This window comes from Trachypithecus francoisi, unplaced genomic scaffold (genome assembly GCF_009764315.1).
Source record: "Trachypithecus francoisi isolate TF-2019V2 unplaced genomic scaffold, Tfra_2.0 Lachesis_group20, whole genome shotgun sequence".
In the NCBI taxonomy this organism is placed as follows: domain Eukaryota; kingdom Metazoa; phylum Chordata; class Mammalia; order Primates; family Cercopithecidae; genus Trachypithecus; species Trachypithecus francoisi.
Genome location: NW_022681466.1, coordinates 260,976 through 279,708, shown reverse-complemented (window position 1 = coordinate 279,708; position 18,733 = coordinate 260,976). Strand labels below are relative to the sequence as shown.

The 18,733-nt window shown below is 36.9% G+C and overlaps 1 protein-coding gene across 5 annotated transcripts in view; it reads left to right on the top strand.

Moving 5' to 3' along the window:
* Window positions 1–18,733, top strand: part of ABCA8 (ATP binding cassette subfamily A member 8) — a 79,456-nt gene that overhangs the window by 22,250 nt on the left and 38,473 nt on the right. For 4 of the 5 annotated variants that reach the window (XR_004430393.1, XM_033181970.1, XM_033181968.1 and 1 more), the window contains 9 exons: window positions 284–469; window positions 1,454–1,601; window positions 4,712–4,880; window positions 7,308–7,366; window positions 8,117–8,227; window positions 9,458–9,633; window positions 10,684–10,803; window positions 11,046–11,184; window positions 11,782–11,872. Coding sequence is in view for 4 of the 5 variants with exons in the window: in XM_033181970.1 (XP_033037861.1) it covers window positions 284–469; window positions 1,454–1,601; window positions 4,712–4,880; window positions 7,308–7,366; window positions 8,117–8,227; window positions 9,458–9,633; window positions 10,684–10,803; window positions 11,046–11,184; window positions 11,782–11,872 (1,199 nt within the window). In the remaining variant the exon portion in view is untranslated. Of the gene's footprint in view, window positions 1–283; window positions 470–1,453; window positions 1,602–4,711; window positions 4,881–7,307; window positions 7,367–8,116; window positions 8,228–9,457; window positions 9,634–10,683; window positions 10,804–11,045; window positions 11,185–11,781; window positions 11,873–18,733 lie in introns of those variants that run through there. The other variant, XM_033181971.1, reaches the window with a different exon arrangement.

Genomic DNA, 18,733 nt, shown 5'->3' with positions numbered 1-18,733 from the left:
GTATTTGTTTCCGATTGATTACTCTATATGCCTCCTTTTTTTTCTGTATACTCTGCTTGCATGTGAAAAATCTATAAACAGGTATAATTTGATTTGAGGTGTTTTGTAAAGTCAATTTTTAGTGCAATTTGCAGAACATAGTTTTGTATGTTATATACAAAATAATAACTATAATATACAACTGTTATATACACAAAATAATAACTAATTTTGTATATCAATTTTATTATGCTAGTAATAATGTTAAAGAAATATAAGCCAACTAGATCTTCTCTCGTTTTAGATAGCTTTGGCTTTCTTAATGAGCATCTTGGTAAAGAAATCTTTCCTCACTGGCCTGGTCGTGTTCCTCCTCACTGTCTTTTGGGGCAGTCTGGGGTTCACAGCACTGTACAGACACCTTCCTGCATCCTTGGAATGGATTTTAAGCTTGCTTAGTCCCTTTGCCTTCATGCTTGGAATGGCCCAGGTGAGACACCATCTGAATGTCTACTAATGATATTTCTGAAACATCTGTGCTCTCTGGAATTCAGTAGACTGTAAGTAATCATTACAAATTCAGCATTGTAAGGCTTAAAATTCTAGCAAAGGCTGTTGTAAAGTTTCAAAGACAGAACTTTTAAAAGCTTTGAAATTATTTAGCCCAGCAAAATAAGACATTTAGAAAGTGAAAAAACGAGGATCAACATACAATTATTTAAAGGCAATATAAAGTAGTTTCTTAGGCTATTAATTAAATATGGACTTAATGCAAATCTAATTCTAAATAACCATCCCAGTTCATATTTTTACCTAGTAATTGAAGAGAATACATGATTAAAAATCACTACATTAAATTAAATTGAAAATTTAAAACATCTGGAAAATTCATTAGTAAATTATGTTTCTGTTCATAAAATGTCTTTTCTGTTTACATGATTCTTATTGAATTCCCCTTGCCTTCTAATTAAATGGAAATGTCAACCATTAAATATCCATTATTTAGTGTTTAACAAAAGGATTATTAATTATAAAGAGCTCATTAACTTGAACATCATGAGACGAGTCCACTTCTGGCTCTCCTTAAACACACCAGTGCCTTTTGCCCAGAAATTCTCCCTCATGCCACCAATCTACATGGATCACCACATCTTTTGACTGTGTGCTATTTGGTAAAAGTTCATCTGAGTTCCATCTCAAATGTAATCTCTTCCCATACTTCCCTACTTCCTCCTAATGTTTCAATTTCATTTGGAACATATTTTTATCATAGCAATTACTAAATTGCATTCTAGTTGCTCATATGTCCATGCCTTCCAAGGCATAAATTTGAGAACCATAAAGGAGGCAATCTCCCTATATAACTCTATTCTCAGTACGAGGCAACTAGTAGTCCTTTTATTCCTATGCTAAACCTAACTGTTTAAATATAAACCTTAAACCTAATTTCCCTTAATTACTTTTCAATTTTCAGCTTTTACACTTGGACTATGATTTGAATTCTAATGCATTTCCTCATCCATTGGACGGCTCAAATATCATTGTAGCAACAAATTTCATGTTGGCATTTGATACTTGCCTCTATCTGGCGCTGGCGATTTACTTTGAAAAAATTTTGCCAAGTGAGTAGTGATATAATTAAAATCAAATATCATTTAAATAATTGTATTTCTGAAAACAAATCTCCTAATACACGCAGTATTTATATTTTAAGGACTACTTGGTGTATCAACAGGAAAGGGAGGAAAAATCTCGTCGCCACTGACCAAATTATTTCTTCATTTCTTTCTCACTACTTGACTTGTCAGAACTAAAGCCTGAATTTTGTTTATAGAATCACTAACCTTCACTTGAACTTCACTTTAAGTATAAACCTTCCTTTTTTTTTTTAAGGAGATCTTAGAAAGATAGTTCCTAAACAAGTCTGGTAATCATAGACATTTATAGCTGCTTATGTCTAACTATTTAGCTCAATGGTTCTGAGCTCTGGCTGGACAACAGAATCATGTGAAGAATTTTAAAGCAATTCTAAGCCCAGTTCAACCTGAAGAGATTCTGATTTAATTAATCAAAGCATCTACATTTTAAAAAATCTCCCCAGAATTTCACAATAGGAAAGCCAATATATCATAAATTTTCATTTGTGTCACCTTGCAACATACGAGAATATGAGTTTCACAAAAGCAGAGATTTGTTTTGTTCACAGATGAAATTTAAGCACCCACCACAGTGTCTGAAGCACCCTAGAGACTCAGTAGATACTTGTGTGCTTCACTATTTTTTTTTTTTTTTTTTTTTGAGACAGAGTCTTGCTCTGTCAGCCAGGCTGGATTGCGTGGCACAATCTTGGCTCACTGAAACCTCTGCCTTTCCAGCTCAGACAATTCTCCTGCCTCAGCCTCCCCAGTAGCTGGGATTACAGATGTGTGCCACCATGCCCAGCTAATTTTTCTATTTTTAGTAGAGACGGTGTTTCACCGTGTTGATCAGGCTGGTCTCGAACTCCTGACCTCAGGTAATCCACCCACCTCGGCCTCCCAAAGTGCTGGGATTACAGGCATGAGCCACAGTGTCCGGCTTGCTTCACTTTTTTCTCCCTCCTTTTATACCCAAAGGCAGGGCCTGATTCTCCCTTCTGCCTTTTCTATTTATTTAAGACAGTATGCCAAGGGCCCTTTATTCAAAAAGCAATGAATACACACTTGTGGAAAGAGAAGAAGGGAAAGGGTGAGCAGGAAGACAGAAAGCCACATCTTGAGGCAGGAAATTCATCCTGTTTTGTTTTTATTTTTGTTTTTGTTTTTGTTGTTTTTGAGATAATCCTTTAAGAATTACTGTCTGTGCCTTTTAAAAGAACCCAGAACAAAAGATGTCAGTATCCACTATTGTTGGCTAGCACACTAATTATACAATTAGAATTGTTTGAATATGGTCTATTTTCGTTTGATTTTTTTAATAGAGGTAAAAATTACATAACTGATTAGAAAAATTACTTTTTTGCCTACTAATATTTTAAGCCTCTCTACCTCTTGTTAACATTGCTTATTTAAGACACATACTTAAATAAATTTTCTCTGTTCCACTTTTGTTTTTATGACAAAATCTCATTGACCGTTTTTTGTGTTTCTATCATACTGTATATCCCTGGTGTGCTGTGTAGTTCAGGAAATTTACTCTTGTGACCCTTGTACTTACTAATTCTTCCTTTTCTCCTTCTACTTAATAAAACATTCTGGTTGTATTATTTTTCATTTTTGTTTTTCCAATGTGTTTATTCTCAGTGGATCCACAAACAGATGTCACTGTCTTTACAATTGCTTATTAGTATCCTCTTAGGTAATTGTTTTCTCTAACGAATTTAAATGTTATTTTGATGTGCATTATGTAATATAGTCCATCTTTTTTTAGTCCTTGTTTCAAACATATTCTAATGATATTACTTTAAATATTCTCTTTGTATATGTTTTATCAAGTTATATCACATATTGTTACATTTTCATGTCTGCATTTTATTTTTTACTTAACATTATATCACAAAAATATCTTTCACATCCATGTTTTTTCCAATTTCAAAAGCATAGTATTTTATTATTATAACCAGAAAATGTATTTCATCCAAATAAGTGAGTTGTTCCATTTTCTTCCTAATTGTTATCTGCTCACTAAGCTTGAATTTAAGACCAGAGGTGACTGTGTTCAAAATGTTTTCAAAGATAATAAATATCAATGACAGAAAAATTAACTGGATAAAATGATAGAATAATTTCATGGTAAATCTGGTGGCAGAATGTATCTACTTATGGTGGCATGCTTTTATTTGCTAGATTTTTCTTGTGTCAAAAGGGAGAGATAGGTACTAACAACATAAAATATGGCAGGTATAGAGAGAGTGTAAGATATTTATTGCATAAATGAAGGACTGAACATGTGAGAAGTACACAGAAGTTTGAAAACCCATAACCTTACCGTGGAGGTCAGTTGGAGAATACCAGTGAAGCATGATTCTTTCATTTCATAATGTTTCCTAATATGAAGAAAAACAGAAGTGATGATAGAATACTAATACAGCTGGATTTGTTTCCAGCAAGATGTTTATGAGTAACATGTCTTTAAAGCAGATCATAAATTTGCTTAAGAGGAAAATTATGGTTTGGGGATGAAATAAAGCAGAAATACAAAATAGCTTTAAAAGTATTCACTTTAAGTTTCAATTAATTATTTTATCGTGTTCTTTTTCTTTCTTACAAATGTGTCATTTACTTTTCTTAAATCCTCTTCTATCTTCTCTTGGGTTTTTTGTTTTGTTTTGTTTTGTTTTGTTTTGTTTTGTTTGTTTTGTTTTAAGGTATCCAATAGTCATTCTCAATTTCTTCTTTCTTTGCCTATGTAATGACACCTGGTCTTCCAGACAGAATTCAGCATGCCTGCATATCTTACATTAACAATTCGATCTGTCTTTCTTGAGGTTAAGAAATTCTAAAACATTTATTTAAATTCCTTTGGAAATATTTAAAAATCACATTTTCATTGCTTCCTATAGGATCTATTATAATAGAGACATCTGGTAATTTTTTTGTTCCTTATGAAGCTACATGTGTCAAAACGTGCATTACCTGGTGTTGACCATATGTTCAGGTTTAGCAACAAAGGGGCTGCATTGCCATGTAACATTACTGTGACTCTCTCTCCCCAACATGGTGATTGAACCAATATTTGTCTTCTGGCCATGTAGATGAATATGGATATCGGCGTCCACCTTTGTTTTTCCTGAAGTCCTCATTTTGGTCTCAAACACAAAAGGCTGATCACGTGGCCCTTGAAGATGAAATGGATGCCGATCCCTCATCTCATGACTCTTTTGAACCGGTGCCTCCAGAATTCCATGGGAAAGAAGCCATCAGGTAATAAGGCTGCAGGTGGAGAACAGGGCAAAAAGGCAGAAAGCTAAGAGTTAGCACCTGAGGCAAGCAGTTTTCCCTTTTGTGCTCTGTAGACAGTTCCCACCTGTCCTCACCTACGCTGCTTCTGTCACTTTCCACCTCAAGTTCAAAGGAAGACCCCTTTACCAACCCCTGACAGCCTAACATTCACACTAAATAAAAGCTTAAATTTTACCAGCTAAGATAATTCAGCAAAACCCTCGCTTGGATTCAGTCTTTTATTTGTTTCTCTCCATCCTCAGCCTCCCTCGTTGCTTTACTAGGTCTCAGTTATTCATTCTTTGTCCCCACCTCATCCGTCTCCTTTTTCTCTCCTTTTTTTTTTCTTTTTTTTTCTGAGATGGAGTTTCACTCTTGTTGCCCAGGCTGGAGTGCAATGGTGCGATCTCAGCTCACCGCAACCTCTGCCTCCCGGGTTCAAGCGATTCTCCTGCCTCAGCCTCCCAAGTAGCTAGGATTATAGGCACGCACCACCATGCCCAGCTAGTTTTGTATTTTTAGTAGAGATGGGGTTTCTCCATGTTGGTCAGGCTGGTCTCGAACACCCGACCTCAGGTGATCTGCCTGCCTCGGCCTCGCAAAGTGTTGGGATTACAGGCATGAGCCACTGTGCCTGGCCTTTTCTCTCCACTTTTTAAACTTCTCATTTTTCTTCTATTTTTTGTCCTTTAAAAGAAGATGAAAGAAAGAGTAAGAAAGAAGGACAAAGAAAAGGCCTAGAGGTAGATACAAAGGGAATTCAGGAAGAGGCGCCCTTCAGAATTAAGCTTATCTCATTCTGTGTGACAACAAAATGTCCATTTTGTTTGGTGCTGGTGACTTTTATTTCTAGATATGAGAAAATAGGAAGAAAATCCTTAAGATCCCTGACTATCCAAGTCATACTCATGGCAATGACCAGCCCGTGTCAGCCCCCTGTGAAATGTCTCAAATTATCCCAGGTTGCTGAACTTCTAAAGAGCCTATTTCATTTTGTTATTTTAGCCTGTTCCATATTTATCTTCCATATTTTTATTTGTCCCATAACTAAGCTAGGTTTACTCTAGCAGAGCAGCTCAGAGTAAAACAGTGGCTTTATTTGATGTGTTTGTGTGTTTCTTTTTGTTCCTCTTTGGTCTCTTTAACACCTTGCCCAATTATAGGTGCTATGGAATGATGGTAAAATGGAATTAAAAATAAGAATATCTAATTAAACAGTTTTGGCCAGGAGTGGTGGCTCATATCTGTAATCCCAACACTTTGGGAGGCTGAGGCGGGTGGATCACTTGAGCTCAGGAGTTTGAGACCAGCTTGGGCAACATGGCAAAACCCAGTCTTCACTAAAAACACAAAAATTAGTCAAGCATGATGGTGCACACCAGTAATCCCAGCTACTTGGGACGCTAAGGCCCCAGAATCGCTTGAACCCAGGAGGCAGAGGTTGCAGTGAGCCGATATTGTGCCACTGCACTCCAGCCTGGATGATAGAGCAAGGCTCTCCCTCAAAAAAATAAAAAAAAATCTAGTTAAACAGCTTTATATGAATAGAGACTGAATATTTTATGAATAGTAGATGATAAAATAAGAAACATAAATTTGATTTGGCTTATGGATTATACACTTACCTGGTAAAATAAAACCATGCAGATTTAAGGGCCTCGGATTCCAGACCTATAATAGTACCCAGCATAAGTTAATTTCATTCCTTTATTTCATTCCTTTCTATAGCCATCATCACCATGTAACCAATGTCATCTTATATGCACTGTACATGCAAGATGAAATATTTCATTTACAACACAGTCCTAAAGCCCTGCAAATTTTCAGGTTGTGAAACCTGAAACTTCATGACCTGGAATAAGTACGTTGGTTAAGGTAACACAGCCCTAGGTGGTTGTAATGGGATAAGCTTAGGCGGGCAGTACTGTGAACCTCATGCTCTTGCTATTATGATACATTGATTTTCTTTCTTACTGTAGCTCTTAATGAACTCTTGGAGACCTCGAATCAGGATAGCCAAAGATCTTTCCAACCTGTGCCAGTGGTTCACAGGAGCCTTTGGGTACCTGATGTCCATGTCATCTCTTGGTCTAGCTTCCTTAGCTTTGCAACTTAGAGGTGATCCTGTTCTCCAATACTAATATTGGCTTATACCCCAATCTATGGAACATTTGCTTATAGGTCCCAAGCACAGTTAAATTCGTATAACTCCTCACGTGATGCCAATGTGCAGACAGGGTTGGCAAGCAGTATTCTAGCTGATTCTGTCACACAACTATGACTGTGTGAGAGTGAAGACCTAGATCTTCATGTGCCCTGAAGATAAGATTCATCCAATCCTGTCTACCAAACTGGAAATTACAAACTGTAGAAAATTGTCACTTTGAAATATCTTTTCTTTTTTTTCAGAATCAGAAATGTTACAAAAGAATATAAAGGAAAGCCTGATAAAATAGAAGCCTTGAAAGGTAAAAAAAAAAAAAAAAAAAAAGAGAGAGAGAGAAAATATTTATTATATTAATATTGATTTCCTGATTTTAATTCAGTTTTGCTTTCAGTGAGTAATCAGTGGCCGTATTTCAGGCTTGAAAAGAGTTATTTGAACTACATAATATATTTTTTTTCTACCATATTGCTTCTACTTTATAAAAGTTAGAAAAAAAGGAATATGTTTTAGATACAAATGTATTTAGAATCAATACTGGGTAATATTGAGGTAGTCTAAGGATATTCTGGGTTTTTTTTTTCTACAAACTCAACTTTGTCTTCTGTAATCCAAAAGCTATTGGTAGATACCGTATGTTTTTCTTTGGTGTGAAAATGTCACTTACCTCAAAGGAATTTTAGCCATGTAATCATTTACCATTAATTTATTCTTCCATTTAATAAATACTAACATTGACCTACCATATGCAGGAAATGTCAATGAACCTATTACATAGACATGTTTCATTCATTTAAACTAAGTCATTTCAAAATTTCAAAAGAAGCTATTTTGAGAAATAAGTTTATAGAGGGAACTTTTAATGTTTTATTTTGAATTTAACAACTCACTATATTTATATATAGAAAAGACAACCATTCAAGGAAATAAATAATGATTCATTGGCTCCATAATAGAATTTTATCTGTGGTTTTAATTGTTTTTCTTCCTTTTTCTCCACCTCTTTTTTCATCCCTTTATCTTATCTTTCTTTCCTTTCCTTTTTTCTTCCTAGATCTGGTATTTGACATTTATGAAGGCCAAATCACTGCAATACTTGGTCACAGTGGAGCTGGAAAGTCAACACTGCTAAACATTCTTAGTGGGTTGTCTATTCCCACCAAAGGTACAAACTAGTTTGTTTTCAAAGTCAACTGACAAATAAATCAGCTGTTAATATAAAGTTTTTTCAAGCGTTAATCACAAACACACATATCTAGGGAAAAACTGAATTTCATTTAATAGTAACATTCTACAGAAGTATGTAATATTTAATTGCTATACTGCATATGGAATCTGAGTACTTCATAGTAATTAGTTTCGTGGTCATTAGTTACTATTTGGCATTCCAGCTTGTATCTTTCAGCTCTTTTTTCTTTTCTCTTTTTTTAGCAATAAGGTTTTTTTTTAATTTTTTTTAATTTTTATTTTAGGTTTGGGGGTGCATGTGAAGCTTTGTTACATAGATAAACACATGTCATGGGGGTTTGTTGCACATATTATTACATGACCCAGGTATTAAGCCCAGTACCCAATAGTTATCTTTTCTGCTCCTCTCCCTCCTTCAACCCTCTCTCATCAAGTAGACCCCAGTGTCTGTTATTTGCTTTTTTGTGTGTATAGGTTCTTATCATTTAGCTCCCTCTTATAAGTGAGAACATGTGGTATTTCATTTTCTGTTCCTGCATTAGTTTGCTAAAGATGATAGCCTCCAGCTCCACCCAAGTTCCCACAAAAGATATGATCTCGTTCTTTTTTATAGCTGCATAATATTCCATGGGGTATACGCACCCCCATGTTCTTCATCTAGGCTGTCTTTGATAGACATTTAAGTTGATTTCATGTCTTACTGCTCCCCATGATTCTGTGGGTTGACTGGGCACTTTTTCTATTCTGGACCAAAGTGACTGGGGCTGGATGATTTACCACGGCCTCACTCACATATCTGGGGCTTCTGTTAGGATGGTTGTTTGTCTCTTCCCACATGGAAATATATCTTTCAGAAGGCCCACTAGGATTCTTCACCCAATGATCTGCATGATCCCAGCAGCAAGCAAAGACAAATCACTAGGCAGAAGCTCTTCATCAGACTCTGCTTGTATCACATTTGCTAGGATCTTACGGGGTATATAGGCAAAGCTAAATGTGAGGGGTAGACAAAGAGACTATACCTTGATGGGAAAAGCTGCAGGTGGGAACAGTTTTTCAGTATACTATACAACTAAAGTAGAAGTTTCTAATGCCTGAATTGTATAAACTGTGAAGATAAAGTCATACATACAACACTTAATTATCAGTGATTTTATTAAGAAATATCTTAAGCCTTATCTTGATATTAACTTTTCCTTTGTTACAGGTTCAGTCACCATCTATAACAATAAGCTTTCAGAAGTGGCTGACCTAGAAAACCTCAGCAAGCTGACTGGAGTTTGCCCACAATCCAATGTGCAATTTGACTTCCTCACTGTCAGAGAAAACCTCAGACTCTTTGCTAAAATAAAAGGGATTCTGCCACAAGAAGTGGATAAAGAGGTACATAAATAGCTGGGCGCGGTGGCTCATGCCTGTAATCCCAGCACTTTGGGAGGCCAAGGCTGACGGATCACGAGATCAGGAGATCAAGACCATCCTGGCTAACACAGTGAAACCCCGTCTCTACTAAAAATACAAAAAAATTAGCCGGGCGTGGTGGTGGGCACCTGTAGTCCCAGCTACTCGGGAGGCTGAGGCAGGAGAATGGTGTGCACCCGGGAGGCAGAGCTTGCAGTGAGCTGAGATCGAGCCACCGCACTCCTGCCTGGGTGACAGAGTGAGACTCCATCTCAAAAAAAAAAAAGAGGTACATAAATGTGTTAAAGTTAATGTGTTGGTCAAAATAAGATTATTAAAACCTGTTTGCACTGAGTTTTAATTTTAAATTATTTGTGTGCAAATCGTCGTACAATTGTTGGACAAGAAAATCCAATTTAAACAATAGCTAACATTGCATATAATTTACAATGTGCCAAGCATATCCTTAACTTTTAATCTAATAAATCATTTATTCTTCATAGCAACCCTATAAGATAGGTGCTATTATTATCCGTATCTTATACATGCGGTTCAAGAGAGCACGTAACTTGACCAACTTACTAGTTAATGTGCCTGACATTCAAACCCGGGAAGTTTGGCTCCAGTGTTTGTGCTTTTTTTTTTTGAGATAGAGTTTTGTTCTTGTCGCCCAGGCTGGAGTGCAATGACCCTGTACCGGCTCACTGTAACCTGCGCCTCCCAGGTACAAGCGATTCTCCTGCCTCAGCCCCCTGAATAGCTGGGACTACAGGCACGAGCCACCATACTTGGCTAATTTTTGTATTTTTAGTAGAGACGAGGTTTCCCCATGTTGGCCAGGCTGGTATCAAACTCCTCACCTCGTGATCTGCCCACCTTGGCCTCCCAAAGTGCTGGGACTACAGGCGTGAGCCCCTGTGCCTGGCCCAGTGTTTGTGCTTTTAACCATTTACACTTTACAGCCATGTATTTATAAATTTTTAAAAGAGGAATACATTTTGGTGTATGACATAAATACTGTCTTTTGGTTAGATACAGAGAGTTTTGCTGGAATTGGAAATGAAAAATATTCAGGATGTTCTTGCTCAAAACTTAAGTGGTGGACAGAAAAGAAAGCTAACCTTTGGGATTGCCATTTTAGGAGATCCTCAGGTGAGTCACACTGAATTTGCAGGTGAATTCACATTTTAAAAAATGGGAACTTTTGGTAATAGTTCAAATATTTTATTTGCAAAGAACATGTGCTATAAAATATTCATAATAGAACATTAAATAGAGTATCTAAATCCTAACCATAATATTCTGTTAAATATAATCAATATGGTTTTTGCATTGTTTTCTGGAAGAACTTCACCTTTGTGGAAAACCGCTTTATATACTTTCCTCGTTTATAGATTTTCCTGTTGGATGAACCAACTGCTGGATTGGATCCCTTTTCAAGACATCAAGTATGGAACCTTCTGAAAGAACGCAAAACAGACCGCGTGATCCTCTTCAGTACCCAGTTCATGGATGAGGCCGACATCCTGGCGGGTAATCACTGCTTTCTGTTAAGTACCCTGAGGAGGACTTGAAAAGATCTCAAAAATATGGATTGTTCTCTGAGCAGTTATATTTTGTAATTCGGCAATCTAGCTGTATCTGGTCAATTGAACGGCTGGTGGTAATTTGACCTGGACACAAAGCCTCTTGCAACCATTTCAGTGTATCTTGTAGAATTTTGTACAATTTGGTCACATAGAAGCATGATCTGCCAGGAAACTCGCTTATTGAAAACTAAGTGAAGTTTAGATTCTAAGAGATCCATCCTTTTACTCAGAATTGAGGGAAATCCATTTGAAATATTCAAATGATTTTTAATGTTTCATCTGTTAAAATATATAATGGGATAATTTTCTATATTAGAACATATATCCACAAAATTTAACCTCCCTGATGGGATGGATTGCAAAATACGGTATGTAAACGAGATTAAAATGTATCTATTTCATTGAATTGTTATCAAGCCCTGTGTTTAAAAGCTTAGAAGCTCCTGAATTAAAGTTTGGTTATATAGATGGTTACCTGTCTTTTCTTGGAAATGAATGGGCCACGTTTTAACAAACTTTCTTCTTTGCTCTTCTTTTTCAGACAGGAAAGTATTTCTCTCCCAAGGGAAGCTAAAGTGTGCAGGCTCTTCTTTGTTTCTAAAGAAGAAATGGGGGATTGGATATCACTTAAGGTAAGGCCACTTAAGAAGGCTGGGAGTAAATGAGAACTGGTCTAGTGTAAGGCATGATGCTTGAAGCAAAACATTACAACACATAAGAAAAACTTTTATTATTATACACAGGTGTTTGTATAAACATATATACGTATGTGTGTCTACCTAGTTAGTATGTATATGTAAGAGATATTGATCTGGAGAGTTTAGATATTGAGAATATAATAACAAAAGTTTAGATAAATATGATTTTTAAATATATATCTGCAACACAATTTTTATTAACGGAGGTATATATTAAGGGAAACTTTTCAACTGACACACTTATATTTTACACCTTCATTATCTCTCACCCAGGGTGTTAATATATTCTTATGTCGGCTACTTGCTTCCACTCCTCCTAGATCTTCCTCTTTCTTGTTCTTCTCCTCCTGTCCATCCTCTTCATTTTATTATCTTTATTTTGAATAGCAGCATATTCTAGCTGTAATTTATTGAGTGACTCAGATATGATACTTAACATTATTTTACTTAAATCTTCTATTTTTAACTTTTAATTTTATGGGTACATAGTAGGTGTATATATTTATGGGGTACATGAGCTATTTTGATACAGGCATACAGTCCATAATAATAAAATCCAGATAAATGGGGTATTCATCAACTCAAGCATTAATCATTTCTTTGTGTTATAAACATTCCAGTTATACCCTTTTAGTTATTTTAATATATGTTGACTGTATTCAACAATATATTGCACATATTAATATAGTCTCTATAGTCATATTAATATATTATACATGTAATATAATCTGTGAAGAATGTCACAGTAATATAATTATATTCACATGTAATATAATCTGTGAAGAATGTGCTATCAAATACTAGATCTCATTCTACTAACAGTATTATCGTACCCATTAACCCCACCTCCCTTCCCAGCCTCTGATAACCATCCTTCTACTCTATCTCCATGAAATCAATTGTTTTAATTTTTAGCTCTCGCAAACCAATGAGAACATATAAAGTTTGTCTTTCTGTGCCTAGCTTATTTCACTTAATATAATGATCTCCATTCCATCCATGTTGTTGCAAATGACAGAATCTCATTCTTTTTATGGCTGAATAGTACTCCATTATGTGTATGTAACACATTTTCTTTACCCAACTGTCTGTTGACGGACACTTAGGTTGCTTCCAAATCTTGGCTTTTGTGAATGGTGCATCAATAAACATGAGAGTGCAGATATTTCTTTGACATACTGATTTCCTTTCTTTGGGTTATATACCTAGTAGTGGGATTGCTGGATTGTGTGGTAACTCTATTTTTAGATTTTTGAGGAACTTCCAAACGTTGCCTATAGTGGCTGTACTGATTTACATTCCCACCAACAGAGTACAATGATTCTCTTTTTTCCACGTCCTTGCCAGCATTTGTTATTACCTGTCTTCTGGATAAAAGTCATTCTAACTGGGATAAGATGATATCTCACTGTAGTTTTGATTTGCATTTCTCTGATGATCAGTGGTGTTGAGAGCTTTTTCACATGCCTGTTTGTCATTTGTATGTCTTCTTTTGAGAACTATCTATTCAGATATTTTGTCCATTTTGAATTGGATTATTGGATTTTTTCCTATTGTTTGAGTTCTTTATATAGTCTGATTATTAATCACTTGTTAGATGGATAGTTTGAGAATATTTTCTCCTACTCTATGAGTTGTCTCTTTACTTGACTGTTTGTTTGTTTTGTCATGCAGAAGCTTTTTAACTTGATGTAATTTCATTTGTCCATTTTAGCTTTGGTCACCTCTGCTTGTGGGGCAGAGAAATCTTTATCCAGATCAATGCCCTGGGAAGTTTCCCCAATGTTTTCTTGTAGTAGTTTCCTAGGTTGAGGACTTATAAGTAAGTCTTTAATCCATTTGGATTTGATATCTGTAAACAGTGAGAGATAGGAGTCTAGTTTCATTCTTCCGCATATGGATATCCAGTTTTCTTAGCACCATTTATTGAAGAGACTTTCCCCGATGTATGTTCCTGCTCCTTTGTTGAAACTGAGTTTACTGTAGATGTATGGATTTATTTCTGCATACAGAACTGCATACAGAACTCTCTTCTGTTCCATTAGTCTATGTGTCTGTTTTTATGCCAGTACCATGCTGTTTTGGTTATTATAACTCTGTAGTATAATTTGAAGTCAGATGATGTGGTTCCTTCAGTTTTGTTATTTTTGTTAAAAATGGGTTTGTCTATTCTGGGCGTTTTGCGTTCCATATAAATAGGAGTTTGCTTTTTATTCTGTGAAGAATGTCATTGGTATTTTGATAGAGATTGTGTTGAATAAGTAGATTGCTTTGGGTAGTATGAACGTTTTAACAATATTGATTCTTCCAACCCATGAGCATAGAATATCTTTCCTTTTTTGTGTCCTCTTCAATTTCTTCCATCAATGTTTTATGGTTTTCACTATAGAGATCTTTTACTTCTTTGGTTAAGTTTATCACTAGGTATCTTATTTTATTTGTAGCTATTGTCAATGGTATTACTTTCTTGATTTCTTTTTCAGCCTGCTCGCTGTTAGCATATAGAAATGCTATTGATTTTCGTATATTGATTTAGTAACCTGCAACTTTACTGACTTTGTTTATCAGTGCTAATAGATTTTTGGTGTAATTTTTAGGATTTTTCAAATATAAGATCATATCATTTGCCCACAAGGATGATTTGATTTGTTCCTTTCCATTTTGGATGCCTTTTTTTTCTGCCTGTTATCTGATTGCCACAGCTAGGACTTCCAGTACTATGTTGAATAACAATGGTGAAAGTGGGCATCATTGTTGTGTTCCAGATCTTAGAGAAAAGGCTTTCCCCCATTGAGTGTGATACTATCTGTAGGTTTGCCATATATGGCTTTTATTTTGTTGAGACATGTTCCTTCTACACCCGGATTTTTGAGGGTTTTATCATTCAAAAGAGATGTTGAATTTTATTAATTGTTTTTTCAGCATCAGTTGAAGTGATCATATCTTTTTTGCCCTTTATTCTGTTGATATGATGTATCACATTGATTTCCATACATTGAACCATCCTTGAATCTCTGGGATAAATCCAACCATGACCAAGATTAATGATCTTTTTAATGTGTTATTGAATTCGGTTTGCTAGTATGTTGATAAGGATTTTTGCATCAATATTCCAGTGACACTGGCCTGTAGTTTTCTTTTTTTTGATGTGTCTTTGGTGATCAGGGCAATACTGGCCTCATAGAATGAGTTTCAAAGTATCCCTTCCTCCTCTATTTTCAGAGTAATTTTGAGTAGGATTGGTATTCTTTAAGTATTTGGTAGAATTCAGCAGTGAAGCTATTAGGTCCCTCGCTTGTCTCTGCTGGAAGACTTTTTATTATGGCTTTAATCTTGCTAGTTGTTATTGGTATGTTCAGGTTTTGGATTTCTTCATGGTTCAATCTTGGTAGATTGCACGGGTCTAGGAATTTGTCCATTTCTTCTAGGTTTTCTAATTTGTTGACATATAGTTGCCCATAGTAGCCACTAATGATCATTCAAATTCTGCAGTATCAATTGTTATTTCTCCTATTTATCTCTGATTTTATTTTTGTCTTTGCTCTTTTTTTTTTTTTTTTTTTAGTCTGGCTAAAAGTCCATTTTGTTTAACTTTTCAAACTTTTCAACTTTTTGTATTGTTTATTTTATTTCAATGTTATTTATTTATGCTCTGATGTTTATTATTTCTTTTATTCTATGACTTTTGGGTTTGATTTGCTCTTGCTTCTCTAGTTTTTTAAGAAGTGTCGTTAGGTTGTTCATTTGAAGTTTTTCCATCTTTTTGATGTAAGCACTTGTTGCTATAAATCCTCCATTTAGTAATGCTTCCACTGTATTCCATTGGTTTTGGCATGTTGTGTTTTCATTTTCATTTGTTTCAATAAATTTTTCAATTTCCTTCTTAATTTCTTCCTTGATCCACTGGTCATTCTAACACATATTATTTAATTTCCATGTGTTTGTATAGTTTCCAAAGTTCCTCTTGTATTGCTTTCTAGTTTTCTTCTATTGTGGTCAGAGAAGCTATTTGGTATAATTTCAATTTGAAAAAAAAATTAAGTCTTGTTTTGTGGCTAACATATCGTCTATCCTTGAGAATGATCCATGTGCTAAGGAGAAGACTGTGTATTCCACAGCCATTGAATAAAATGTTCTATAATTATTTATTAGGTCCATTTGGTCTATAGTGCACATTAAGTCCAATGCTTTTGATTTTCAGTCTGGATCGTCTGTCCAGTGCTGAAAGTAATGCATTGAAGTCTCCAGCTATTATTGTATTGGGTCTCCCTCTGTCTCTCTGTCTTTAGCCTTAATAACATTTGCATTACATATCCGGGTGCTCCAGTGTTGGGTGCATATGTATTTACAATTGTTATATCTTCTTGCTGAATTGACCCTTTTATCATTATGTAGTGACATTCTTTTTCTCTTTTTGTGGTTTTTGTCTTGAACTCCACTTTGTCTGACATAAAGATATCTATTTCTGCTCTTTTTTGTTTTCTATTTGCATGGAATGTTCTCTGTTATTATCCCTTGAATAAACTTTCTATCCTTATCTCTTTCTCTATCTCCTCCTTAAGGCCAATGACTCTTATACATGCCCTCTGGAGGCTATTTGTTAGATCTTGTAGGCATGCTTCATTCTTTTTTAATTCTTTTGTCTTTTGTCTCTTCTGAGTATTTTCAAATAGCCTGTCTTCAAACTCATTGATTCTTCTGCTTGATCAATTCTGCTATTGAGAGACTTTGATACATTCTTCAGTATGTCAATTGACATTTTAGCTCCAGAATTTCTGCTTGTTTTTTAAACATTATTTCAATCTCTTTGTTAAATTTATCTGATAGGATTCTGAGTCCCTTCTCTGTGTTATCTTAAATTTATTTCAACTTCCTCAAAACAACTATTTTGAATTATCTGTCTGAAAAGTCATGTATCTTTTTCACTCTGGTATTGGTCCCTGGTACCTTATTTAGTCATTTGGTGAGGTCATGTTTTTTTGGATAGTCTTGATGCTTGTGGATGTTCATCAATGTCTGGGCATTGAGGAGTTAGGTATTTATTGTAGTCTTCACAGTCTGGGCTTGTTTGTACCCATCCTTCTTGGGCAGGCTTTCCAAGTATTCAAAGGGAATAGAATGTTATGGTCCAAATCTTTGGTCACTGCAGCTGTATATGCACTACGGGGCACCCTCAAACCCAGTAACATTGTGATTCTTGCAGACTCTTAGAGGTACCACTTTGGTGTTCTTGGAGAATTTTTTGGATTACCAGGCAGAGACTCTTGTTCTCTTCCCTTAACTTTCTCCAAATGGAGTGTGTGTGTGCGTGTGCGTGTGTGTGTGTGTGTGTGTGTGTGTGTGTGTGTGTGTATTGAGTTGTCTGGAGCTGGCAGAGGGGTGACACAAGCACCCCTGTGACCACCACCACTAGGATTATGCTGGGTCAGATCTAAAGCCAATACAGCACTGGGTCTTTCCCAAGGCCCGCAGCGATCACTGCTTGGCAACTGCCAATGTTCACTCGAAGCCCAAGAGCTCTTCAGGCAGCAGGTAGCAAATACAGCCAGGCTTGTGTCCTTCCCTTTATGGTGGCAAGCTTCCCCGTGGCCCAGGGTGGGTCGAGAAATGCCATCTGGGAGCAAGTACCTGGAGTCAGAAATGTTAGGAATCTACATGGCACTGTGTTCTGCCACAGCTGAGCTGACACCCAAACCAGAAGACAAAGTCTTCCCACTCTTCCCTCTCCTCAAAGAGAAGGAGTCTCTCCCCATAGTCACCACTGCCTCAGGCCTGCAGCAAGTACTGCCTGGCTACTACTGATGTTCACTCAAAACCCAAGAGCCTTCAGGCAGCTTGTAGTACATGCTGCCAGGCCTGGGTAGCTCTCTTCAGGGCAATGGGCTCCCCTCCAGCCTAGGGCAAGTCCAGAAATGCCATCCAGGAGCCAAGGCCTAGAATCCAGGACCCCAGGAGTCCACCTGGGTGCTCTCTACTCTACTGTGGTATCTAAGCTGCAAGACAAAGTCCCCTTTACTCTTTCCTCTCTTTTCCTCAGACAGAAAGTGTCTCCTCAAGGCCATCACAGCTGGGAATGTGCTAGGTCAAACCTGAAGCCAGGAGAGCCCTGGGCCTCAGCCAAGGCCTGTGGCAAATACTGCCTGGCTACTGCCGGTGTTTATTCAAGGCCCGAAAGTTCTTTAGTCAGGAGGTGGTGAATTCTGCCAGACTGGCTCTTTTTCTTCAAGGCAGCAGGTTCCCTACTGGCCTAGGGTAAGTCTAAAAATGTCATCTGGGAGCAAGGGCCTGGAACAGGGTCCTCAGAACTCTGCCTGGTGTCCTGTTCTGCTGTGGCTGAGCTTGTATGGAAGTTGCAAAACAAAATCCTATTTTCTCCTCTCCTCAACAGAAGGAGGGAGTCTCCCCTGGGACAGTGAGCTGCACTGTCTGGTGTTGGGGGAAGAGTGAAGCAGGCACTCCCTTGGCTGCTCCAGCTGGTGTCTCTCTAGGTCTTTTGCACCCCAAGTCCATTGACTTTGAGCCCAGAACAGCATCAGGACTTGTCCAGGAATTGCAATCCCTGTGGTCCTAAGTTTATTTCCATCCCAGAGCACTTTAGTCCATTGTAGTGGGATGAATGATTCCCCTCTGGCGAAGGCTGGTCTAAATGCTCCCTCTGTGGGCACTGGCTGAATTCTGCCCTACGTTGCTTTTCACTGGGACAGGCAACACTGAGTTCCAATGCAAAGTCTCACAATCACTGTCCACTCCCTCCCACAAGCATACAACATTCTCTCTCTGTGCCACACAGCTGCT